The sequence below is a fragment of the Pelecanus crispus genome, chromosome 14 (genome assembly GCF_030463565.1).
Source record: "Pelecanus crispus isolate bPelCri1 chromosome 14, bPelCri1.pri, whole genome shotgun sequence".
NCBI lineage: Eukaryota > Metazoa > Chordata > Aves > Pelecaniformes > Pelecanidae > Pelecanus > Pelecanus crispus.
The window spans coordinates 2092713-2119383 of NC_134656.1; the positions used below are offsets into that span (position 1 = coordinate 2092713).

The following is a 26671-nucleotide window of genomic DNA, read 5'->3' on the forward strand; positions in this document are numbered from 1 at the left end:
CTGCTGCTGCTGCTGCTGCTCCCCCGGTCGGGTCCAGCGGCCCCGGTCCCCGTCCCGCCTCGCCGCCGCCGTCCCCGGCACCATGAACAAGAAGAAGAAGCCGTTCCTGGGCATGCCCGCGCCCCTGGGCTACGTGCCGGGGCTGGGCCGCGGGTGAGGCGCCGTCCGCGCTGGGGCCCGGCCTAGGCCTTCCCCGCCCCGCCTCCCCCTCACGGCCCGCCCGCCCTCCCTCCTCGCCGGGCCCCGGGACGCCCCCGGGCCCCGGTTCGTGCCTGGCTTCGTGCCTGGCTTCGTGCCCGGCTTCGTGCCCATGCCCCGTCCATCCCCGTCCCCTCGGGGCAGGCCGGCGGCCCCGCGCGGCCTGCTCGGCTTTCCAGGTGTTATCGCTGCGAGATGGTTCGCGTTACCCTTCACATAGGCTTTGTTTTTTTGGGTTGTTTTTTTTTTATTATTTTAATTTAAACGCGATCCTGGTACCGGGGATAAGTTCCTCGGTGCTTTAGAGGCCACTGGCTGGGAGGGGATTGTGTCTGTCCGGGTTTTGTAACTGCGTGTGTGCCTGGGGCCCCGTTAAAAATCATTAAACCTGGGTGCGTTCATGGTGGGAACAGCGAGAGGCGCGTTTCGGTGGCGGGTGGGCACCAGGAGTTGCCCTTTGCTGGGTGTGAGTTATGTTCATCCTTTGCTGATGTGTTGCTGCCCTTACGCTGGGGTGATTCTATCAGCCGTGCCCTGGCAAATACCATCGGGTTGAACGTGGGGTTTCTGGCAAGCCCCTGGCGCCCTGTCCCTGTGCCTGGGCCCCCAGCCCGTAGTGCCTTACAGGCACGACCAGCTTTTTTATTGTGTCTAACCGAGAGACACTGTTTAGAAGAGAACATGTGTCGTGGTACAAGATGGATGGTTGAGCAGTGAGCCGGGTGATTGCAGTGTCTTTGTCGATAAAGTTCTCCTTATAAGAGGACATTTTTTTCCCCCAAGCCCTATGCATGGTAGGGATGGGCACTGGCTGATGCCATTCTTGCAAAAGAATGATATTTTTATTGCCTGTTACAAGTAATAATTTTGACAGACCCCCTGTGTAACAAGCAGCGGGGTTGCAGTGTGCTAAATAGCTGCTCCTGGTTTGTCAATGCAGAGCCACAGGTTTTACCACCCGCTCTGATATCGGCCCTGCGCGCGATGCCAACGACCCCGTGGATGATCGTCATGCTCCGCCGGGGAAGAGAACTGTGGGGGATCAAATGAAAAAGAATCAGACGGCTGACGATGATGACGAAGATTTGAACGACACCAATTATGATGAGGTGATTAGATTTTCATCATCCTGGAGATGTTTTTCCCCAAGTAGAAGAGGAGTCCTTTAGCTCCCTGCTCTCTTGCTACGAAACCCCATATTAGCTGAGGTTTCAAGGCCAGAGTTTCCTGTAGTTTGCTAGCAGCGCTTCCTTTTTTCTTTTTTTTTTTCTTAATTGAGACCTTATTATACATAATAGCACAGTGCTTGCAGATTTCTGTTGTGGCGTTGGTCCATGTATTGTGGTTTAATTATCTATACAGAGCCCTGAGAGTCTTGGGAAGAGATCCATAAATAAAATATTAGTTTAAGTACTTTGGGGGATGTATTTTGTATTCTCCTGCGCAAATGAAATCTAAGCTCTTGTGCTTTGACATATATTTGTCTTTATGTGGCCTGCGTAGTCTCTTGGGTTTAAATCCCACTTTGGTTAGTTAAATGCTGTGTTACTCTTTTTGTTTGCTTTCAGTAGTTTTAAAAAAAAAAGCGGTTAATGGAAGAAAATGGCCTTTCTATACTGGGATCTCATTTATTGCTTAATAGAAGCAATTTTGAAAGAGAAGCAATTTTGAAGCAGCTTTGCTTTTGAAATGGTGTGGGAGAATGAACACTAGGGGTGGTAGAAGAAAGCTGCTTTTATTTAGGGATGCATTAGTCTGATGCAATGTTGTTGGAAATAGCCCGCTCGTGCATTTTCGTTGTTCTGGGTAACTGTCGGCTGTAGCAGGAACATCAGAGGAGCTTTAAACTGAGGTTACTGCTTTTTTTTTTTTTTTTCTTTTTTTCCTCTCTCTCTCTCCAAATTCTTAGTTCAATGGGTACGCTGGGAGCCTGTTCTCAAGCGGTCCCTATGAAAAAGATGATGAGGAAGCAGACGCTATTTATGCAGCTTTGGATAAGAGGATGGATGAACGCAGAAAAGAAAGAAGGTAGGATAAATTCCAACAGTGGCGTGGAGTGTTTTCCAGTTAGTTTGTGTTTTGGAGTTTTCCTCTGCCTCTTCCATTTTCCATTTCAGATTTTGTCCTAGCCTACTGGGTACGTTTTCAGAAGCGTACGCAGTTTTTATTTGTTTTAACGCTGTGCCTTTGACTCTGTGGCTCCAAGTTTTAAGGACGATGGGTATTTTGCACAACTTGCTCTGAGAATTGATGTGGTTGAATTGCTTCGTTAATTAAGATTCACTGTAGTTCATTAAGATGATGTGGGGAGATGCTGAGTGACTGGTTTTGACACGTCACGTACTGCCCGGTGCACTGGAAATTGTTGGAAAAGTCATGTAATGCAGGTGTCTTGTAAATGGGTGAATGTTACTTAACTTGTTAAACTCACTGCCTGGTCTGCAGGTAAGAGGATGTTAAAGGCTGAAGTTCACTTGGTTGGAGATGGCTGGTTTTACACTATATAATATTGTCTTATTTGATAAGACATCTCTGTCATAGTGTTGCTAATCTAAACATGGGAAGAAATGGGGTTTTTTATACCTTAGCTCTGATCAAACACTTTTTTCTGTAATAGCAACACTTTGTTTAAAGACTTGCTGACTGTTACTTTGAGCATAACCTCAGTACTCCTTTTCCTAAGGGAACAACGAGAAAAAGAGGAAATAGAAAAATACCGTATGGAACGACCCAAAATTCAGCAGCAGTTCTCGGACTTGAAAGTAAGGAAAAAAATGTTGCCTGAAATGTGACTTTTATCTTTATGGCATATGGGCACTAGATGTATGTTCTGCATTTCTTTGTTCAGATTTTGTGTGTTAGCAAACAGGTACTTTGTTATTCTCTGGATTAGCGTTGCTTTCTGTTGGAAAAATAAGTAAACGAATATGAAGCTGGCAGCTAGTGGTGCAGAAGCTCTTCTCGGTTTGAAGCTCTCTTGAGTAGCGCAGTATAATTTTCAGCCGGTTATCGGCAGTATAATTGGCAGTGCTGATTTAAATCAAAGTGGTGATAGAATCTGCAGTAAGTGATAAAGCAATATTGTCTCTGCCGACAGCGGCATTCAGAGCTGCACTCAGCTGATGGAAGTGGGTGTTTGTAAGCTACTTTGTAGGGATACGGGAGAATACAGCGATTCTGCCTGGTGAGCCCTTTTCTTGAGGATACACAAGGTAGTGAAATTAATGCAAATTTTTATACTGGGCTTTTGTTTTGTGCTTCATTGTGACTTCACATCAGTTGTTGAGAAGGTGCTACGCTTCCGTCTTTGAGGGGTTGGTAACTTGTTGGCATTGGAGTAGTAGTTGAACAGGATCTCCTGACTCTAAATCTCCTTTTTAAATAAAATTTATTGTTTAAGCTATTGTTTAATGATTAGTAAGAAACCTCTCGATGCTGCAGGCACTGAGATTAATCTGAGTATTTGTAACGCTGAATTTAATAACAAAATTGACTTGGAGTCTCAGTCTGGACTAAAACCAAATTCTAATTAAATGCATATAATTCTTTTGTACATTGGATTAGGAAAAAATCTCACATTTGACCTTTAAGTGTTTAATTGATCTTGAATTCTTTCAAGAAGAAAAAAAAAAATCTATTAAGAAATTAGAGCAGTTAAAAAGACCAAATTTCTACAGCAAATAATGATGACAACTCCTGTTTGAATAGCGGAAGCTAGCAGAGGTGACGGAAGAAGAGTGGCTGAGTATTCCAGAAGTTGGCGATGCCAGGAACAAGCGCCAGAGGAATCCTCGTTATGAGAAGCTGACTCCTGTACCCGACAGCTTCTTTGCAAAGCATTTACAGTCAGGGGAGAATCACACCTCTGTGGACCCGCGCCAAACGGTGAGTACGAAAGCAAACCTGATGAAGACGTGAGCCGTGCTTTATAATTAGAGATGAGGGTTAAACTGTGCATTCGTTAGTGGGATGTGGAGAAAAAAAGACACTTGACTAAAAATCTTGGTGTAGTTTGTGAGTCTGTCAAAGGAATTGCTGGATGTAAAATTCCTGCGCTTGCCAGAATCTTTCAGTACATACCCATTGCCAGACAAAACTCATGGATAGGCAGGGAAATATTGGTTCTTGTGTTGAAAAAGTGTTTTGTTTCCTTTTCTCTGGCTGTAGAATGGTGATAATGGGTTCTGGTGAGCATAATCAACATCCTCTTCTGTTACAACAATATTTTGCAAAAATGGATCAGAAAGTAAAATTCAGTTTCACCTAATGGTTTGCTCAGCCCTGGAGCAATTGTGTTAAAAATTATTTGCCTTGCAGTCAACTGAAAATTAAATAATTTAGCTTGTTGCTACAAGGCTGCAGGCTACTATGGTCACAGAGTTACAGGAGAAACTGGCCCTGAACTGGCACCATATGTCCGTGGGACTTCTTTGTAGATATTCGTCTTTACATGTGCTAGATTTAGATGCTTGTGCTCGAATTTGTCACTTTCTTGCTACTTATTTCACTGACTTGACTGAACTTGAGTAATTACCTACAGATTTGCAAAACCTGTAGGAGAAATGTTTTGTGGTTCAGGGAAGCCAGTGTTTCAGAAGTACCTATGGGGTTTTGGCATCTCTGTCCTGTAGCCACTGGAGAGGAGCAGATAAGCCAACAGCCTGAATTATTTTTGAAATCTCAGAAGAGATTTTAGGAATGTATTTCTCTCACTCTCGTTTTTAGCAATTTGGTGGATTGAATACTCCCTATCCAGGGGGCTTGAATACTCCGTACCCGGGAGGAATGACCCCAGGCTTAATGACACCTGGGACAGGCGAATTGGATATGAGGAAGATTGGCCAAGCCAGGAACACGTTGATGGATATGAGGCTAAGCCAGGTAAGGATGTTGGAAGGCAGGATCTGTCACAGGTATACCCGGGGTTGGTGTTGTGTTGCTATTTAAGACCTGGTTTTAGAAGTCTTTAATCCTCTTGCGTGTTAGAAGAAACAGCTCAGCTGTGAACTAATTTTGTACTCCTCCTCCCCAAATCTCATGCCCTCTACACTAATAGAATTTCCTGAGATATAACAGTTTGTCCCTGGAAGTCTTGGTCAGCATGGGAGAACAGGCCGCCCTGTTATACCAGAGGTGGACTTCAGGCAAGCAGCACTGGTAGTTTTACCACAGGAAGCGTATCTTCTGTCTTGTGCAGGGATGCAGGACAAAATGCTGGAAAATATTACTCTTAAATTGTTGTTGACTTCTGTTCTTTTTCACTGATTTTCCCATCTAAATCTGGTTTAAACTAAAAAGATGGACTTTAGCTGGTGGGGCTGCAAGACCTTTTGGTGACTGAAAGCCAAGCGGCTTGTTTTCTGCCTTTTCAGTGGTACTAAATTTTTAATGTTAAAGGCGTGTATTTTGGAACTGGAAAAAAGCTAATAAGCAAGGCTTTGTGACATTTTCCCCCCTTGGTTCTGGTAACAGATGACTGTCTAGGTTTCTTGTATAGCTGCAGTGTCTTTTCTAGCCTTTAAGGTGTGCAGGCAGCCTGTGGGGCCATGAATGGTCATTTCAGTAGTGCTGGCTTGACTTTCCCAGGTGTCGGACTCTGTGAGTGGCCAGACTGTAGTGGACCCGAAAGGATATTTGACAGACTTGAATTCGATGATTCCCACACATGGAGGAGATATCAAGTAAGTTTAAGAAGGATTAACTGATTTATCCTCTTAGTAATGGCTGTGATCCTGTATATAAATGGAAATCTGTCTGAGCGGGTGGCTTTCAGCTTGCATTTAATTTGCAAAAGATGCTAGGTGAGTTTTTGAGGATGAATTCTTTTAACATGAGATCTGGTATAGTCTTTCGACTCCTGTTTTTACCGTCTGACCTGGATGCATCAATTGTGGGGATTGTTTCTATCCATCCCTGGACTAACATGCCAGAGTGATGGCAGTGCGTGGCTGCCTGCCAGCCAGGAAATAACCTGGTTAATTGTCCTTCTGTACTGCTAATTTAGGCTTGATTGACGACCTCTGGAAACATCTTTAACTTGAAGTTTGACACCTGTTTCATAAAGAATTGCCACTGAAGTCAAAAGCGATGTGTGCAAATGTTGATGCTAATACTTGACTTAAATCAATGCTTGTGCTTATCAGCTTCCAACTGCAAGTGCCCAGCAGTAATTCCTAAAAATCTTACTTAAATGCTTAACCGCTTTTCACTGTGATCTTGCTGTGTTAGTGTATATTTGCAAGCTTGTTTTGGTAGGATGTAATTTGTGTCACCAGTATGGAAAAATTTGAGGTCACGGTTACTGTGCATCTGAGCGTGGCTGTGAAGAACTGACTGTAAAGCACTTACTGATTCAGGAGAATTGTTTGCTAGCGTGCTGAAAATCTTCCTGCCTGTCTTTCCTCCTCCTTTAGTGATATCAAGAAAGCCCGTTTGCTCCTGAAATCTGTACGAGAGACCAATCCTCATCATCCGCCAGCCTGGATAGCATCAGCCCGACTGGAGGAGGTCACTGGCAAACTCCAAGTGGCTCGAAACCTCATCATGAAAGGAACGGAGATGTGCCCCAAGGTCAGAATCGCTTTGCTTCCCTGCTGATCCTTGCAGGGCAGTAGGAGAAGGTTGTGGTTACGAGCAGCAGCATCTCTCCGTTAAGCTTGTATCAGGCTGTATCTGATACAGCTTTACTATCTGCAGTGTTAAAAGAACACGTATTTAGCTAGAAGCTCTAATTTTAAATTCTTGTTTTGATGTAAAGGAAGATTGTTTCTTTCTCCTGACAGAGTGAAGATGTTTGGTTAGAAGCCGCTCGGCTTCAGCCTGGGGATACAGCCAAGGCTGTTGTGGCCCAAGCTGTCCGCCACCTTCCACAGTCTGTCCGAATCTATATAAGAGCAGCAGAGCTGGAGACAGATATCCGTGCAAAGAAACGCGTCCTTAGGAAAGGTGAGAGCTTCTGCAGGGCCAGGGAACAAAGTCTGAGTGTCCCTCTCTTTGTATTGCATTGTAAGTTGTTCAAGACATGTCTGTAAGTTTAAGTGCTTTTTTTTGCATCCTTGGTGAAAATACAGTTGTTAATAACGTGTGCCTTAATGGTAGAACTTGCTGCTATTAAGTCAAAGAGCAGGGTTGTTGAAGTATTTGTAAAAACATCCTTCAGTGGAAAGCTGCTGTTACTGAGCAATTGCAAAATGACATTTCGCTTACCAAAATCAATTCCAACTTGATCAAAGTTAGATAGGTAGATGAAAGCAATTAAAAAATGATGCTCTAAGGAGAAAAGGGTGTTTTAACTGTCACCTTGTGATACATTTTGGAAAAGATACAGGACTTGGTCTTTGAGTTCCAACTTGTCTGTCACCTCTTAGGGACCACAGTGGTTCCTGGTGGAGGAGCTTTGGAGGCTTTGGGGTTCTCATATCATTGAGCCTGGTGGGCCTTGGGGTTTGCTGTACTTTAGCAAGTTCTGTGTTCTTGACAAACAGCTTTTCTCTGTGGTGCTTACCTAAAACCTTACATCTTCTGTTGTATTGCACTTGGAGGTTTTCCTCTTTTGTGGAATTACTGTCTTTTCCAAACAATGATCTCTTCAACAGCTGTTTGTTGTGTTGTCCTGAACCCAGGTCTTCCTCGCAGGTTCATAGTATTAATTCTGTGATTACTTTAAGTTACTGTGCCTGTATCAGAAGAGGTTAGATCCTTCCTGACTTTAATCAAGACCGGGAAAGGTGTCTGGATTTAATGCATTTACTAAATCAGTGTGAAGCAGCCTACAGTATTGAACAGCTTGGCTTCAAAGGAATTCAATTGCCTCCTACCTCTTACTATTGCATGTAAAATTGCACATCTCTGGTGAAATGACCTCTTACTGCGTATGGATGAAAGGCACTTAAAGGTTCTGGTTCCTGGGTTTGAAGTTGTAAGAGTTCAGATATTAACTATTCAGTAGCTTTTTTTATTTTCGTTGGCTGAGCAGTGCAGCGTGCTGTGAAGTGTTGCTCCTGTGACATTGTGTGTCTTCTCAAGAGCAATAATAGATGCTGAACAGAAAAACACTTACATGAGCAGAAATAGGTTTCTGAGTCCCGCTTGGGCAGGAGAGCATCTCGCGTAAAAGCAGTGACTTACGCATTAAGTACTGACTTTTGCTTTAAACGTTGTTTTTTGCAAAGAGAAAAACATCTCGCTTCGGTTTTTGGAACCACCTACTTAGTCTCTGATAGAAAGCTGTTAGTGCAATGGAACGTGATTTATCATTCTCTTTCCAATTTCTGCCTGTTAACAGCTTCACAGTGCTCCTCTGCTACCTAGGGAACATCAGTAATATGATGCTTAGAGCTGTTTGTATATACAGCCTTAACATAAGTGGCAGTTCAACCCATTATTTCTCCTAAAATAAAAAAGACTGACTGCCAGGTAATGTCACTGAAGTGTGATCTTTCATAATGTGTTTCTCTCGTCTGTTGGCTGTGTGCATTCCTGCCATCCAGCAGAACCTCTGGAGTTTTTGAAGCCTCTCTCTCACTCGAGAGCCAGCAAGCTGAGTGTTTAAAATGCGTCTTGAGGTGTAAAAATCGAATGCTCTATCTATGAGAACATGTTCTGTCCTGCTGAGTGATGCTTTCAGCTCTTGCAGGCTGATATTATTCACTTAAATTCTTCAGAAAAATCTCCTGCTGCTGCAGGAGGAACTCGAGGAGAAACAGTTAATGCCTGAATCCTCGGTGCACACTACTTGTAAATGCTCTGTGTCTTTCCGTAGAGCTGGGGTGTGCTCTGAAGTGGAGGCTCAGCAGTGTGCCTCTGCCTTTGCAGGAATGCTTAGAACAACAGCCTTGCCTGGAAGCCTAGCTAGTTTCAAAGTACATTTAGATGCCTCTTCCCACCCGTTTCTGTAGCCCTGCAATTATGCTTGCTTTATTAAAGAAGGATGTGCTCAGTCCTCTCTTACTATAGCACGTTTGTGTACAATCACCATGGAAGCAATGAAACTAGTACTGCAATGCAGCTAATACTAGCAATCTGTGGTGTAAGTTGTAGTGACAAAAAGCTAAAAAGAAAAAAAAAACACTTTAGTTTCTTAGTGTATCTTTAAGATACAAGGTTATGAAGAGACAGACTGAGCAAAGCTGCTGTTTAGACTTGAATGTTTCAAACAGCACATATAGTCTGTGGAGAATGCAATTTCTACCAGTGGTAGGTAACTCTTGGACAAGATTAAGGAAGCCTCAAAGACTCTTAATTAGATGGAGCCCATATTGGATTCCTGAAAGAACGCTTTGGATTCAGTGGCTTAGGGTGTTAGTGTCAGCAATACCTTTAAGCTTTTATGCATCCTCCTCTTTTATTTTTGCATAGCGGGCCAATAACTTTTTGGGAAGCTAAACTGGGATCCGTTAGGCTGCAGGAGATGCCTATGGGAAGACTAAATTGTGAAGGGACAGTTTCAACATCTAAGGAACAAGGTTGTGTTATTAGTTAGTATTGAAGATGCTTCTTTTTTATAAAGGGAGATCGAACATGATTAGGCTACCCAATTTTGAAGATCCTACCTATGCTCATTTGCTGAGACTGGAGGCTTTGTTCAGCTAGGTGTTTTACTGAAGAAGATGCAATTACAGCTTGTGCAGGGGAAAAAGCCCTTGTCTCTCCAAAACCTGTTTCCAATTAAAATTGTTAAGTAAGTTTTTTATTTTCTGATTTAAATTCTCGTTGTTGAAGCAAGAACTAATGTAAGTACAGTTCCCTCCCTTCTCTCTTTCAGGAAAGTTCACCTGTAATAGGACAAAGCCTTTAATATATCATCTTTAAAAAATAGAGTTCTCTTTAGTAAACTACTTTGTCATGATTGACGTAATTGTTTTGCGCCTCTAGCCCTTGAGCACGTTCCAAATTCGGTGCGTTTGTGGAAAGCAGCCGTGGAGTTAGAAGAACCAGAGGATGCCAGGATCATGCTGAGTCGGGCTGTGGAGTGCTGTCCGACTAGCGTTGAAGTAAGTTTTAAAAAAGGAGAATAAAGCAACCCCCTACACACCACTCTAGGTTGGCGGTAGAGCTTTGAAAACAAAAGGCAGCATAAGTGCAGTATGAGTTTTCTACCACGCACTCTCTGCCACAATGAGAAGGATGTGATGAGTAGTGGACTGTGCTTTTTTCCTCCAGAGTTAATTGTCTGGTGGTCATTATGCCTCATTTTCCTGTGTAATTGTTACGTTAGTTATGCCAGTGTACTGCTGTGCCTGCTGTAGCCAATTAGCCATGTTCGTGTTCATGTTTAGTGCCTTGACAATTGTGAAAACAAGCATACGTATAGCCTAGGGAACCTAAAATATAGTTGCTCGTTTCTGGAATGCTGAATCGGAGTGTAATATTCAGCTGTTGAAAAGGTAATGTGGACAGAAAATCGGAGTGCAGCTGCCCAGCAAACGGAGATGATATCTTGATTACGATTGAGCTTTACAGAGACAGCAGTAGACTTTGTTTCTGCCACTTCTCCATTGGTATTCTGCAGCCTGCTTATGCTGCTTGAGGACAATTGCCAACTAGTAGCGAACGGCATAAAGCTGCTTATCTTTTTGGGCCAAACCTGCCATACGGCGGTGTTGTCATCTCCTTGTTCTAATCTAAAATACATCTTTTGTTGCTCCGCAGCTGTGGCTTGCGCTGGCAAGGCTGGAGACATATGAGAATGCTCGTAAAGTCCTTAACAAAGCCCGTGAGAATATTCCAACGGATCGTCACATCTGGATTACTGCTGCCAAACTGGAGGAAGCCAATGGGAACACCCAGATGGTGGAGAAAATCATTGACAGAGCCATCACGTCTCTTAGGGCTAATGGTGTGGAAATCAACAGAGAGCAATGGATACAGGTATTTGCTTGGTCTTTGGTTAGAGACCCAGCTGAACTCTTCAGGTTCTGTTTTGAAGGCTATTGATGCAAGATATTGTAGGATAGAGTAATTTTGCACTAGGCTTATCAGTGGAGAGCCCCACGAAAATAGAAGAGGTGAGACTAAAAAGCTGAGGAGAGCCAAGGGCATGGTTAGGTGATACTCTGGGGTAACGTTGCATGTGGTGAGCTGAGGAACGTCTGGTTTAGTTCTGTCTTGGAAGATAACCAGCTTCAAGTTGAAGCAGCTGCTGCCTTAAGTAGGACAGAGGCTTTAAGCCTCCAGTAAGGGATTTATGTATTTTTTGCATATGTCTCTTTTGGCTTAAAAGCTATCTGTTTGCCAAAGAAGTCTTTGTCAGATAGTGTTGTAAGAAGTCAATACAAATATTGCATATGCAGCAGGCAGGAAACATTCTGTTAGTCCTTTATTGGCTTGTAGTCCTGAGGCTATGCGAACCAGTCACAGCTGGCACGTGGAGCTGTGGTGTACGGTGATGTTTACAAAACGCAATCTCTGGAGGTTCATCCCAGGTCATCGTATTTTTGATGTTCTGTACTGGAAAAGTAGCAAAAAGTTGTAGGGGTTTCCAGTGTTTTGGTCAAATTCAAAAGCTGCGGTGCTTGAGTTTCTTGAGTTAGGGAGACATTTCAGAGACTGTTGCCATCTAAACGGCTTGGTGTTCGGGTTAAAAGAACCTCTTTCCTCCTGAATATGTACTGTGCTTTGTTTGAGCATAAGTCTTTAAACCAGTTAACTACTAAAATCACTCACAGTGGGTCAAGGCAGCAAAATGTTCTTGGCACGCTGTTTAAGAGAGTATTGATAATGAACAAAGTGTTTAATATTAAATGGGTATCTTTTCTAACATCTAAAAGAATTATAACTTTTTTTACAGCAGTAAAACAATTAAGGGTTAATTTCAACTTCTGTTTAAAAAAAACACCACCGCAGCCTTGGCATCATTGTCTTCTCGAGTTCCTTTTCAGTACCAGAACTGTTCCATTTCTGTTATCTGATCAGAGCCCTTTTTAACAAGTTTAAGCAAGACACGCTTGGCTTTCCAAAAGCTTTGTATGTCAGAAAACTCCACCTTTCCATATATGCTCTGGTGAGAGAGCCTTTGCACCTTTAACTTAACACCCGTTGAGGATGCATTCATTTAAATTCAGTTATTGCTTAGCCCTGTTGAGACTTAAGAATCAACCCAAAGCTGAAAGAAGATCAGTGGTTTTGGTGTTACAATTCTTCCCTCTGAAATTCTTGCAGTTTTTTATTGGCCAGGTCCCTGCTTGGCCCAGCCCAGGGCAGGTCAGTGGGGCTGTAAGAGGAGACGTTTCAGGCTGGAAAGGTCACACATTGTCACACTTACTCCTTTTCAGTGGATGCAGGTGATGTGCTCTGTTTCTTAACCAGCTTCTGATTGATTGTATGTACAACTACAGCACCTTCCTTGTGGTTGTAGGCTCATAGTTACTGTCAGGATATGTTTGAGTAATAAGATATTTTTAATGTGGCAGTGAGCCACAATGTCTCTGTGTTTGCACATGAGGAGTTGCTGTTGCAGAATCTAACTTCTTGTGCTGATTTCTGAAAATGAGCGGGGCTTTACGCTTGTTTCTAGGATGCTGAGGAATGTGATAAAGCTGGAAGTGTGGCCACATGCCAGGCAATCATGCGAGCTGTGATTGGGATTGGGATTGAGGAGGAAGATCGGAAACACACCTGGATGGAAGACGCAGACAGTGTATGTCCAGCTGTGATGTTGGGGTTTCGGGCTTTTTTGTTTGTTTCGTTTCTTTTTTTTTTTTTTTTTAATTGGGGGAAATTGAACTGGAGCCTGGGAAATGACATTTTTTTATCAGTGGAAGTGGATGCGATTCCCACAACATCTGCCTGCATTTGGCCAGTCTGCCTCTCAGCAGCTTATTGTATCGTGGAGCTTTCTTCAGATTTGAATTTTTACTAAGCAAAAAGCTGGTGTTGGGATAGATTGGTTGCTGGGGTTTTTGTTTTGGGGTGTTTTTTTGTGTGTGTGATATCAACAGAGATTGAGGTCTGGTTAAAGGAACTGGGGGGTTGAGTTTCGAGGCGTAAACACTGCAACTCAGGAGTTAATGTACGACTGGACAGAGGAGAGGGTAGAAGTTTTACCAGGCTTTCTTTGCTTTAGGGGAGTAGTTTGAACATGCACTAAAAACTAAATTATATTTCAGCATGAGAAATGTCTGCTTCACTGGCCTTGAATTGGCCTTACAGTGGTAAGGGGGCATATGCTGGGGCGCTTATAGTTTTGCCTATAAAAAACAAATGAAGTGCAAACACGAGAGCATTTACAATGCCTTGCTAATTTTTCAAGCTGGCCTGTGTGTGTCAGTTCCGGTGAAAGGCCAGTGATACTTGTGCTCTGATAGAGGGACACTTGAAAATTTCTTCCCTGCTTCCTTTTAAAAAGCTGATAGTAACTGTTCTGCTATGTGTAATGCCCTAATTCATGTATTACTCTGAGTTGTTGAGTTCTGTGTTGAATTATGCACGTGTAATTCTTTCTTGCGTTTGATTTCAGTGCAACCCTAAACTGACTTAGTTCTGATCTGGTTTTCCTTAGTGTGTTGCTCACAATGCTCTGGAGTGTGCCCGGGCAATTTATGCCTATGCCTTGCAAGTTTTCCCGAGCAAGAAGAGCGTGTGGCTGCGAGCAGCGTACTTCGAAAAGAACCATGGAACGAGGTATGTGTGCTGCATAATCCTTGGGTGGAGGGGTTCATCCTTGTTACAGGGTGATCGACTGGGGAGGAAGAAAAGCTACAAGATGATCCCTGAAGTGGTGTGTTGCACGTGCAGAGTTAGTTCAGCGGGTGGAAACTCGCTGGCATTGTTTGCAGGTCTGACCTTCTTTGTTATTGTTGTGGTCGGAACATCTTTGGTTCTTATGAAATCATAACTTGTTTTGGCAAGAGGGGTTACTTGGTTAAAGTGGTTATGAATAAGCAAGGTGGGGACAGTTATCTTTGAGAAGGCATTTCTAGAAAAAAATTGGGAATACAAATCACTTAAAAATACAGCATGTGTTTAATTTCGTTTTCATAGATCTACTACTTCATCGCTGAAGTTGTCCAGGCATCTCTGGCATTTTCTGATTAAACATACTGTGAATGTGTATCACATTCTGTGTTAAGGTTGGTGATACACTGTCACAGTTCCGGCCTCGTATTTTGAAGTTTATTCATAAAGCTTTACACATCTGAAACTTTCTGCCCAAAGAATAAAGCAAACAGTCTATACAGTAGACCACTTAAGTGCGTGGATTCTGTCTTATTAAAGCTAACAAAGCTGTTGTGTGGAAGTGACTGCAGATGCCGAGTTCTGCCTCATTCAGGCCTTTTTTTGGAACAAGAATATCTTTGCTTTTGATGTTGTTCTCCCATGTTTCCCAGTGGTGGCTGTCTTTTAAGCCCCTTGTTCTACCTGAAAAGTGTATTTTCCAGACGAGGGGGGAAAAAAAAAAAATTCAGTCAGATCAAGCCAGCTTCATCTAATAATTCTGAAAAACTTCCTGTCTCAGTTCCTACTGAGGTTTGTTAAGAAGAATGGCTCTTTCCAAGACAAATGAGCTGTTTGTGTGCAGGGTCTTTTCGCAGAGGCTATCAAACAAAGGTGTCTGAACAATGAGCCGTTTGTGGAGCGCTGATTTCAGAACCCTTGTGAAAAAAGACCCCACCCTTTCCTTGTTATGAAACAACTTATCAAGGTTTACAACGTTGGACTTTGCAACAATATTTATAACATTGAGTGATAGTGGAAATGGTGTGTGAGAGCTCGCCTTTGGCAGTATTTCAAGGGATTGTAACTTGCTCTTTCTTGTCTCAGAGAATCCTTGGAGGCTCTTTTGCAGAGAGCTGTTGCTCACTGTCCCAAAGCAGAAGTGCTCTGGCTCATGGGAGCCAAATCGAAGTGGCTGGCAGGAGATGTGCCAGCAGCCAGAAGCATTTTGGCCCTGGCTTTCCAGGTGGGTGTGTTAGACTTGTGTGATGGTGTTAAGTATGCCCGGTAAAGAGTACAGAGTAGGCTTTTTCTGTCAACACCTGATTCCTGCTGCCTTTCAAAATGATGGGGGCTTCCGCTGTTCTTTGATTGTTTTATGTGGCAAAATGTTCTCCTGTAAAATAGCAGCAAGCTGGCAGCAAGAGTGTATTGCTGCTCTTCTAGCAGTACCACACCAGGTTCTAAGTTCATGAACCATTAATTTTACTACCGTGGCTCCCACCAACCCCAGTCATGGATCTGAATCCCCTTGTGTCGGGTCGTCTGTCTGCTCAGTAAAAAGGGTAGTGGTCTGCCTTACGTAAAGAGGTTACTGTGTTACTTACGGCTCGGACCAAACCCACTAATCCACAGAAAAATGAAGGGAATTGTCTGCTGGATGGTGAAAGAAAGGTGGGCAGAGTGATACAGTTCTAACACTGGGAATGAGGCTTAAAAGCTAAGTGATAGCAAAAACAAATGACAGGTCCTGAGATGGAAAGTAAAAGATATTTACTTCCTAAATGTGTTCTTGGTGCTTTTTGTTACCATCCTGAAGACTTTTTGACATGGTTGCCACTGAAACGGCTTTTATTGAAGGAGTGTTCACAGACCCCAGCTGGGAAATGCAAGCTTCAGGGTTTTTTTGCTCAGGGATAATAAAAGGAGGGTCTTGTTGTGGCATTCCCTGTGATCTTTTCAGTATTTAAACTGGAAGTTCAGAAGATCAAGCATTAATGCTTTTCAACAATTGAGAAGCATCCAACTTCTAAACTGGCATATATCTTTGTGTTGCGCATCTGTTTTGGAGAATTTCTATAAACTTCAAAGGTCAAAGAAGATAGGGAGGAGCTTGAACTGAAAAAAATCCTAGTGTGGATTGACAAAGCTCTGATTTCAATTTTAATCTGGATCAAACGAAGGATTAAATCTGCTGTTGATTCACTGTATGCATTTGTCATTTTATGTTCTTGCAGGCCAACCCCAACAGCGAGGAGATCTGGCTGGCTGCCGTGAAGCTCGAGTCAGAAAACAATGAATATGAAAGAGCAAGGAGGCTGCTGGCAAAAGCTCGCAGCAGTGCCCCCACTGCAAGGGTAAGGATGTGTGAAGGGTGGAGAGGCTGAGACCTCTCTTGGCCATGGGGGAGTTGAGGCGGAAGGAGGAGTTCCTTCAGTTCTGTGGCCTTCGTGATTGACCAGATGGCTCCCTGCCATTGCCTTTTGCAGGCATGTGGCCGCTTTGCTGCAGCGCTTCTCCAGCGAATTGCGACACAAAGTCACGGCATGATGGGAAAAAAAAAGGCTAGGATCAAGTGAAGGGTTTCGGGTTTTTTTACACAAATGGCAAAAGTCAGGAAATTCCCAGTTTACAGCTGTTTGTATAATGTTCGTGTTGCATAAAAGCATGTCTTGGAAAAAAGAGAGAGAAAATACTTTCACAGAAGACTCACTTATGCTCGCTGTGCTAAAGACGGCGCTGGTTGAGTTTGTTGTTTAAAGTTACACTCTTGTGTTTATCTCTAGATTTACTTCTGGTATGATAAACTTCGTCGATTTTCAGCTGTTCATACAGAACCATTTGAACTTGTCCAAGTAGAAGAAAAATGAGTTTGCTTTCCCCCTTGCCCCCAAATTTGTGCTTCACCCTAGATCTTTTACACCGTCCTCTTCCTCTTTTGTCAGTCAGGGAGCTTCTCTCCAGCTGGCAGCCGGGGCTGGTCTCAGACTTGGTGCCTCGCTTGCGAAGTCATAGTGGGGGGAGTTTGGGAATGTGGAGGACGGGGATCAAAGAGTAGTGCAACAGCCTTCAGTCTCTAATTCACAGCTGTAACTTCCATGTGTAGGCAGGAAAGTATACCTACTGGTTTGTAATTAGCAGGGTAACAGTTGCAACTTGAAGCCCTAAGTAAGAACAGGTGGTCTTGGTAGCTTGGATCTAAGGAGATCAGATTGCGCTGATGAAGCAGCCTCAAATTTGTTAATTGGTTGTGCCCTTAAAGCTATGCTCTTTGTACAAATATTACACAAATGTCAACTCTGTGCTAACAGGTGAGACATAGATTGATCACGGTGTTCCAACTCCTTTAATATTTGCATTTACCTTTCTCATTGTTATCTGTTCCCACTGTTATTTAACCCCGGTATTTATTTTTTTTTTACTTTCAACTATAGCTAATCAATAACATCCGAATGAATGTATGAAAGTGGGAACCCACTGCATTGATGGAGTAATGGTTTTTCAGTGGCTCCTAGTGATAAACAGCTCTGGTTTGTTCTCAGGTCTTCATGAAGTCTGTGAAGTTAGAGTGGGTGCTTGGGAACATTGCTGCAGCCCAGGAGCTTTGTGAGGAAGCCCTGAAGCACTACGAGGACTTCCCCAAACTGTGGATGATGAAGGGACAAATCGAGGAACAAAAGGAGCTGGTAGAAAAAGCACGGGAGGCTTATAATCAAGGGGTAAGGTGTACGTTACTGCAAGGTTGCTTTGCGCTTCTGGCGTGGAGAGATGTCTGTCTTTGAATCCAAATGGAGAGGGCTCTGTCCGAGACTAACCGAAGAGATAATTTCTGTTCTCTCTGTCATTGGTGAAAACAATAACAAAACAAAAAAAATTAGGACCTTGAAATAAGCAGCAAGAATTTCTCTTACTCAGTATCCATGTACAAAATTCACTTTCTTGCTTGAGAGAGTTTGCTGTATGCTTGACGACTCCACTGGTAGGAAAAAAGTCATCGCACAATAATTCTCGAAGACTAAAAGCAGAACTCTTAAAAGAAAGGCTTCCTAACGAGCTCTCTAGATACACACAGTAAAAGGAGGTGGCCTACAGAGCACTCCTGTCTCTTTTAAATGGTAATCCTTGTCCTTGGGTATGAATGCTTCTGAAACTTGTCAGCTGTAAAAGTAATAGGGAAGCGGGTTTCTGCCAGTGTCGATATCCTAATGACTTCCCGGGCTTCAAAGGCAGTCCGTGTCCTGCACACTCTGTTGCTGCGGTTTGGTTATGTGTAAGAGCCCTTCATTTCCAGATGGAGCACAAATTGTAGGTGTATTATTGAGGGAGGTGTATTTTTTCTCTTGCTACTGGGGTAGCTCAGTGTTAGTTGATGTACCCGACTGGTTTGGATATTGGAGAAACTTGACTTCTGTACTGTTCTGTGCTGTTAGACTAACTGGGAGAAATTTGAGCAACGTAATCAACTTGGTCTCTCTTTTTCTAAACTCTCCAGGATGATGTAGGGAGGGAAGTTCTTTTCTGTAGGGGTTATAAGATTTCCTCCTCCCCACCCCAAATCTACATATATTGCCATACTTTTTTTTTTTTTAATACAGTTGAAAAAGTGCCCCCATTCCATACCCCTGTGGCTTTTGCTGTCCAGGCTGGAGGAAAAAGTTGGGCAGTTGACTAGAGCAAGAGCCATCTTGGAAAAGTCTCGCCTAAAGAATCCAAAGAATCCAGATCTCTGGTGAGTTGTGTGGAGATGAACTGAAGTTGGGCTACAAAGCCAATGCATTCTTCAGGTCAGCTATTTCACATCTTCTCAGCCATTTGAACCTGGAACTTATGACCATGCCCGTCCTAGAGTTTCTTCTGGACTAACAACTTTTTCTGAATACCAGAAATGCTTTGGTAATCCTGGCTAGTATGTAGCTACTCTAAGGAGCTGGGGACTAGTTATTTCTTTACTGATAGTTGTAGTGCACAGAGCATGAAAACCCAGGGATCCTTCATTTCTGTTATAGTCCCTTTTTCAGATTGTTTTTGATATAGGCCATTATAGAATAAAGGTCATGTTTATTTTTAGACAGAGAGGAATGGGAGGATGTCAGTCACTTACACATATTCAGATTATGGGCAGATGTTTGCAGTTTCCAGTGACCTTCATGTGACTTGCTGTTTATTTCCACATAGTGAATATGTTGTCATAAATATCATCACTGAGTCTCTTCCTTACCAGGTTAGAGTCTGTGCGATTAGAGTACAGAGCTGGGTTAAAGAATATTGCAAATACTCTGATGGCCAAGGCGTTGCAAGAATGCCCCAATTCAGGTGAGCCGGATCTCATTTCTATCTGAAACACGGTTGTTTTGCCCAGTTGAGAAAGGCACATCTTTTTCCAAGGTGTCCTTTCTGGCCAGGTCTCAAAATACTGTGTGTTTGGAGAGGTGTCAGTCATCCTTCTGCAAATGGAACGTTGAGAATCTTTGTGGATAATCCTGGTTGCTTTGCGCTGTCTCGCACTAGAGAGGTCACGGGTTGGTGTTCATTCCATTTCGCTGCAGTATCCGGTATATTACTGGGTCTGTGGTCCACAGTTTGTTCCTAGGTTTCCTGGGAAAGCATCTTGGATATGGGTGGCTTTTCTCTGAATTGGTAGAAGTTTGCCAAAGTTTAAAATTGAAGAAAGACTCTTGAGTGTTTGTAGTTAGGAAGTTCAGTGGAAAAAGAATGGGGAATGGGGTTTTTCCCTGTCTCGTTGGGAGTACAGCTGGCCATAGGAGACTTCCCGTTGTTGGTTTGCCTGTACTGGTTGCACGACTGTGTGCTTAATAACTTGTGCTGGCAGCAAATTTCAGTCGCGGTCATGATTAGGGGATCATGTACCATAAATGTTTTGTCCTGGGTTTTGATTATTTTAACTCATTTAAGAAAAGGCTAATAGGTCATATAATGTAAGTCAATTGGTTCTAACCAGCAGTGGAAACATTTGCCTCTTGGGATGGGAGGAGAAAGTGCATAATGCTTCCCTATTTTCTGGCAGAATTCCAGGAAGACTTAATTATTTAAACATGTTGACATCTTTGGAGAGAAGATGTCACATAACTGCAAAATGTAGTAGTCTACTGCAGGGCAAATCTTTTTAGCTTGCCTTCAGGCTAGGTTTTGAAAGGTGTTTAATTGGTGGCTGCTTAAGTCCCAGTGAAATAATTGGGAATTAAGTGACTTTTATGACATGATAAACTCATTGCAAGCAGCTCACCATGCAAGTGGGTCAACAAAGCAATACCACCCAAGTCCCAATTTGTTTTGTGAATGACCTAATGCTTAATGAGTGTTTGCCACCACAGGCTTTTTTACAGATTCTGCCTGTTGCTATGGAAATGGGCAGCAGGATCTCAGTTTTTGTTTAAACAAAATTGCTCCCAACTCTATCTTAAAACTCTACAAACTAAAAGCCTGCAGGAATTAGCTCATTGGACACCTACAGTCATGTAAACCAGAGACTTGGGTCCATCGATTGCTGAATTGATTCCCGGTTGCTTGTGGCTGATGTAGACAGGCTACACAAAGAGTAAAACTGAAATATAATGGTGTTTGTGTCCTCAGCAGGCCTGAAAATAGAGGCCTGAAAAATGTGGTTTGACCCTATATATATAAAGAGCAAGAAGAGAAGAGTTCTGCTCCAGTCTGTCACTGCAGTCGTCAAAGCTTGTGTATATTCCCATGGTGCAGTTTATGGGAAGTAAGAGCACTTTGATAGAGTCCTGGCAGACACGAGCTTTCAGGCTTTGCTTTGAAGTGGTCAGCAGGTATGGTTGGCTGACAGGAGAAACCGAAGATTTCATGCTCCTCTGAGCATATTTCCTCCCTTGCTTTTTGCAGTGAAAGGAACTAGGGATTAAACCTGGCTTTCCTGGGACCTACTCTGTCCTTCATTGTACGTGTGGAGAGCCAGCATCAATAAGACCGTGATGCTCTCTGGCACGCTTGAAACTGCTTCCAAACGGTGTCCTTTGCACCTTCTGGGACTACTTCTGCCACTGCAGTTTCCCATTGAGACAAATGGGTATCTTTCGCTTTTGAAACGTCAAGTTGCTCTTCCCTGTTCCACTGCTTGCAATGTCTTATCTGAAGGGCATGAGCTCCGGGTTAGCGCACGCCAGCGTAGGGAGCGCTGAAGCTGCAGCAGGGTTAATGGTACAGAGACGTTCAGAACTGAAGGTCCAGCGTGGTGCACACGGTAGCTAAAAATTCAAAGTACTGAGTGACGTATCGATGCAGAAAGAGCAGTCTGGGATGAGGTTGGGGCATGGATAACACCAGGGTGGGGGCAGCAGTGCTGCTTGCGTTAGAGAGCACTGGCCTGATGACAGGATGGGGAGGGTTAATCTCCGAAATAACGCTAAACACTCTTCCTCCTTGACTTGATTAAGGAATCCTGTGGTCAGAGGCAATTTTCCTTGAAGCGCGACCGCAACGAAAGACCAAGAGTGTGGATGCTCTCAAGAAGTGCGAACATGACCCACATGTCCTGTTGGCTGTGGCCAAGTGAGTTCTTGCGTTTGATGTAGTAAAAATACCCGTGTCTGTGTGTGGCTGCATCCATGATGAAACATTGCACTCAAGCGTGACCATACGATTCTGGCTGCAGCAGCTCTAATGAGCCTCAAAGCAAGTAACAGCTCTCAAGCTGTCTCCTAGTAACTGTGCAGATCTCTCCCTTGCTTCGAAGCAGGGGATGTCAACCTGCCCTCACGCTGTTCTGGTGGGCCTGGGACTGCAGCACAGACAACAATACGTTCACACGGAGTCCTCCTCCAGTGCTGGGTATGGGCACTCTGAAAATTCCTAGCTCTTTGTCCCTCGAAAGGGATTTCAGTGTGCTTTCAGGTGAACTAGGCTTAATTTAAGCTTTTTAGGGTATGTTTTAAGTATTTGTGAAAACAGGGACAACTTTTGCTGGTTATTTTTCAATTTTTACGTGGCTCACTTCATCTTTTCTCTCTGTCCTAGATTCTGTCATATTTTTCTTTTTAATCCTGAGCTATATTCTGTGCTGTTGTAGTCCTCCCCTCCTGAATTTCTGCTTTGTCACTTCTCTTCAGTTGTGGCCCTTCCTGGAATGTAGACCACCAGTCATACTGTAGTTTGCTTCTCTGAAATGGGAAGATACTCTACTAGGAATTGTCTTGTCTAGATCGAGTTGCGAGGCTTCCAGTGATGAAAAATCGCTATTAGAATTGACTCACGCCATATCCTTTCATATCTGATGTGTGAATGGCTCTACAGCAGTCGTGATTGGAACAAACTTCCTTTTCTTCCTTTGTGAATACCAGAAGAGGTTAACACGGGAAACGTTTTGCCCAAACAGTTGCCCAATTCTTTCACAACTCTTTTTTATAAGCCAAAGAAAACTGTAGGATACACTCCAGTGACTGCAACGCTGGGTTCTGCCAGATAATGACAGCTGACTTGTTCAGCTTTAGCAGCAAATGAGAAAAATGTTAACTTTTGCCTTACGGAAACTTCTTCCAGGCCCCTTCTGGTGCAACCTCAGACAGTTTAGCAGCTAATCCCAACACAAACAGCTTCCACCTCCCATCACGTCTTGCATGTAGGTACAGTAGTGCCACAGTGTCACACATCTCTGAAAAACTTTTGTTAAACATGTTGCTGAAAATGGCCACTACCTGCAGGTGTTAAGCCTCTGCTATCACTGTTCATGATCTTTTAAATTACAGTTTATTTAACACGGAACAATCAAGAGTATTATAGGGCTTAAAAACAATCACATAAGCTGTATAATTTTATGACAGGCTAAGCTCTTTATGAGGGATGGCTGTCTGACTTGATAAGGACCTTACCAGCTCAAATGAACTCTTTAATGCAAAGGAGTGAAACCAAGAGACTATTGACTCAGCTGGTTAATTACTGGGGAGAAATTTCAGAATTCACGAGCACCTTTATGAAATGGGAGCAGTTGGGCTGGGTGCCAGGCTGGGATTTGAGCGGGGAAGCTTACGCGCTCGCCTTTCCTCGTAAAGTGGAGCTGACAAGGTGTAGATCTGCTCCACTAGAACTTGCTTGGCGGATGCGAACGTGTGACTGCACACGGCTGGGGCTCCAGGAACGTGCATGCAATTTTCAGCTTTTAGACGTTATTTATTTGTTAGATGCTAAAATCGACTTGAAATATTAAGAAATTGGAGGAGGGGAAATACATGTAGGCGTAGGATCCTGTCTCTTTCTACGCCAAATCTGGAACAGCAAAATTAAGCAACTGAGTTAGCAAAGATGGAGCTCAGAGTCACGCTTCCCTTCTCAGGAGCGTATGTCTCTTCGTGGGGCCAAGTGAATCTGCTTCGCTGGGGGGGAGTGGAGAGGAAGTGGTGGATGGTTGGACTGATGATCTTAGAGATCCTTTCCAACCTTAGTGATTCCTAGTTTTTACTTGCATTAAAAAATAATCCAGCCACCAAGCCAGGAAATATGAAATTACTACTCTCTCCTTCATTGGTTTAGTGGTGGACTTGGTAGTGTTAGGTTAATGGTTGGACTTGGATGATCTTCAAGGGCTTTTCTAACCTAAACGATTCTATGATTCCACGATTCTATGTTCTTTTCAGTCCTCTCTTATCTCTTCCCTTCCCAGGGGAAGGACAGTCAGCAGATGCCTATGAAATCTGCTCTTTCCTTCTTGGGAGAGCAAAGAATTGAAATATCTGTAGAGCCTTCAAGTTGGAGTGCTTGCAGATTGGCACGTTCCTCTAAAGAGGCTATTCGTCGACTCGCTTTTGCTTTTCTCAACAGGCTGTTCTGGAGTGAGCGTAAAATAACCAAGGCCAGAGAGTGGTTTCACCGAACAGTGAAGATCGACTCTGACCTGGGGGACGCCTGGGCTTTCTTTTACAAATTTGAGCTCCAGCATGGCACAGAGGTGAGCGCGTGCCTGGAAAGGCAGCAGGAATCCCTGGCTGATGTTGGTTACCCGGTCGCAGGCACTGCTGCAGCGCCGGGCTGAGCACGCTGCCGGCGCCGCTGCCTGCGTGGCTCGCAGATGAGGCTATGGCTGTCACGCCTGGTCACGAATGAGCATGAACAGGCCTGCGTGGTGGTTTTTAAAAGGCTCTGTCGTTAGCTGAGCTGTCTTTCAGGCTGCTTTGCTGTTCGCAGTCATGCTAGTTCGTGCAAAAATCTATGAAATCAATCTTCTTTCTGTAGAATGCAAGCTTTCTCGTAGGACGTTTTCCTGTAGTTGCAATGCTGGGTTTGTGTAACTAGTCCCGTTTCTTCACAAGTGTCAAGTACAGGTTGCACGTGAACACAGCTGGAGGAACAGTCTGTTCTAATCTCTTAGGGCAGTTTTTACTGCCTGATATTACTGAAATGATGGGAGTGTTTATCCTCTGACTTCAGAGACCTCTCTCACTTGACAGATCTCATGCAGGTGATAATGCAAAGGAAGTTTCTGCTGCAGTTTCTCTGCTATAGCCAAAATTTAGCTTGACTGTAATTCGGTCGCTTTGTTCAGCAAGGCAGGAGAGTTGCTGCCACTGAATTTTGACTTGGGCTTCGATACTGCCTTTAAAAAAACCAAAACAAAAAACCTACCGTAAGCTTTGGAAGAGTGTTTGCATCGGGGAGGGGGTTGTTAAATTTTTGGCTCTGCGCTGGAACAAACCAGGGAATTAAGAGACTTGCAAACTGTCATTTTTCTTCCTCGTAGGAACAACAAGAAGAGGTGAGGAAGCGCTGTGAGAACGCTGAACCTCGCCACGGAGAGCTCTGGTGTGACGTCTCCAAGGACATAGAGAATTGGCAGAAAAAGATCGGAGAGATTCTCGTGCTTGTGGCAGCCAAGCTTAAAAATACCTTCTAGAGCATGCTGGCTTCAGCTGCGTTAGTCATCTCTGTAGGACTTGTCTGCTTACCTGCTTTCGGTGCATTCGCCCTTCCAGTGGCACAGATTTCGGAGGACAGGAGATCGGTAGCGATATGAAAGATCTTTCTTCCAAAAAGAAAAGCCGCTTCCTTCTCTTCCCAGCGATAGCGCTCTTGGCTCGCACGGCGCGGGCATCGGCTTCTGTGGCACGTCTGAACGTTGCTGGTGTCACGTAGGAGAGACGAGCCGTCTTGTGAGGCTCTGTTGGCGTTTTCGTTTTGATGCCCGAATCCCCCCCTGTAAATACAAGCTTTAATTAGTGCTTGTATGGATTCTGAGGTTCAGCAGCTCCTCTGGTTTCTTCCCTAGCATGCATTCCCATCCTGTCCTGTCTCCCTTTGTGCAGTTTCTTTACTGTTTGGCCCGTCTGATGCCGGTTCCTTGCCAGCAGATCCGATTTGTTGCTGTTTGCATGTCCTCAGAGGAGACGAGTGGAGTTCTCGGGGGGGAAGACCAGCAGCTGAGGGGAAGGGCTGGGCTTTTGTTTTAGTTTTTTTAGGTTTTTTTGCCACAAGCCTGGTTTAGCTTGGTCTCCTCTGCTGGCAAGCTGCAGCACAACTCAGAAGTATTCCTCAAGCCTGAGCAGATGGAGCATTTTGCGATACTCAAGAGCGTATTTTTAGAGAACTTCTCCTCAATTTTTTAAATGTACATAGTATAACCTTATTCTTTTAGGTGTCCGAGTTCATTAAGCACATTCAGCACAGTGGTATTTTAGAGTAACAAGGCAAAATCCAGCAATCCCCGAAAGCCCTTTTGAAGGAACAACCTTTATTTGGAGCCGTTGGGAGACTGCACTTTCACAGCAGCCCCTGCTTTTGGTTGGGATGTTTGGGAAGGCTCTTGAAGTGCAAGTGGGAAAAAGCAAATTTGTGCAAGGAAAAGCTTTGTGTTTGGGACCCTTTATAAGCTGTCTTCAATTTTCTGTACTTGTGATCTGTATTATTTTGACCCCCCACTAAAAACCTGACTTTCTTGTGATCGTTGACCGAAAAGCTGTAATGTCTTACATGTTAGGATATAGCAAAAGTATCCAGGTTTGCGTATGCGCGTTATAGAATGTATTTAGTTGGAGGAGAAAACCCCTTATCACTTGTTTGGACAACATGTATAAAATACAGCTTGGGGTGGGTTTTTTTTTTTGTTTCCTTGCGTTCTCTTTGAATGTGGTCTTGCCCTTTGACTCTGACTGGGAAGAGTGGGGTCTGATAGCAGAAACCTTTGAACTTATCAGGCTCCCAGCACTCTGGGAACGTATCTGCCAGCGGTGGTTACACCAAGTTGTGCTACAGCCTTTTGCCAAAAAGGATGAGAAGCCCGTCTTTTAACACTGAAGTAGAAACGGTTGGTCTTGAAGCGAAAACCTTGTTTTTTTCGGGTTTATAATGGAAACTCTCGTGCTTTCTCTTGAATAGCTGGTGAAAGAGTGTGAAGCTGCATTTTTGGTAAGGAGGGGTGTAGAGCACGGATATCCCGTGGAATTGTAGTTTCCCAAAGGTGAGTGAGAGGCGTTGGGAGTTGAGAGACTCTTGCTCAGGGATTTTGTGCCATCGCTGGCATCCTTCCTGTACGTGGGCTTCCGCAAAGGGGAAGGGAGGGGAGTTTGGGAAGGAGAACGGAGACATCGCTCTTGTGGAAAGGAGAGGGTAGACGTGTGGGGCGGGAACGTGGCCAGACAAGGATTCCAAGACTGAGTCAGAAACTGCAGGAGGAAAAAAAAAAAAAAAAGTTAAAAACCAGCTTTCAACGCGTGCTGTCCTTCAGCCCCTTGTGCTTCTCACGCGGCGTTTACTCTTCCTCCATAATGTGATCTGCGTAAGTGCTCGGGCGTGGGGATTGCACCCCGCATCTCTGGGAAGGGAACGCGGCATTTCGGTGGCTGCGGCACTTCTG

At 43.9% G+C, this 26671-nt stretch overlaps 1 protein-coding gene across 2 annotated transcripts; it reads left to right on the top strand.

Annotated features, from left to right (window-relative positions):
• Window positions 1-54: 54 nt before the first annotated feature.
• PRPF6 (pre-mRNA processing factor 6) lies at window positions 55-25919 on the top strand. Of its 2 annotated transcripts, XM_075721115.1 has the most exons (21): window positions 55-153; window positions 1139-1307; window positions 2108-2226; window positions 2882-2960; window positions 3907-4083; window positions 4924-5079; window positions 5785-5879; window positions 6612-6768; window positions 6981-7143; window positions 10072-10190; window positions 10849-11067; window positions 12713-12835; window positions 13697-13818; window positions 14959-15097; window positions 16089-16208; window positions 17394-17570; window positions 18447-18580; window positions 19073-19164; window positions 21270-21384; window positions 23647-23773; window positions 24563-25919. In XM_075721115.1, exons 1-21 carry the CDS (start codon window positions 83-85, stop codon window positions 24713-24715), a joined length of 2826 nt encoding a protein of 941 aa, XP_075577230.1. In that variant the 5' UTR covers window positions 55-82; the 3' UTR covers window positions 24716-25919. The 2 variants fall into 2 exon arrangements, with proteins under 2 accessions (XP_075577230.1, XP_075577231.1); XM_075721116.1 differs by lacking the exons at window positions 55-153; window positions 1139-1307; window positions 2108-2226 and adding an exon at window positions 2320-2600.
• The last annotated feature ends 752 nt before the right edge of the window (window positions 25920-26671 follow it).

What these genes read in the sequence shown, in the direction of transcription:
- PRPF6 (XM_075721115.1), top strand. Translation starts at nt 83, where the DNA reads ATGAACAAGAAGAAGAAGCCGTTCCTGGGCATGCCCGCGCCCCTGGGC. An exon ending in AGCAGTTCTCGGACTTGAAA is followed by an intron (nt 2,961 to 3,906) that starts GTAAGGAAAAAA and finishes CTGTTTGAATAG; the next exon opens with CGGAAGCTAGCAGAGGTGAC. An exon ending in GCAAGAATGCCCCAATTCAG is followed by an intron (nt 19,165 to 21,269) that starts GTGAGCCGGATC and finishes GACTTGATTAAG; the next exon opens with GAATCCTGTGGTCAGAGGCA.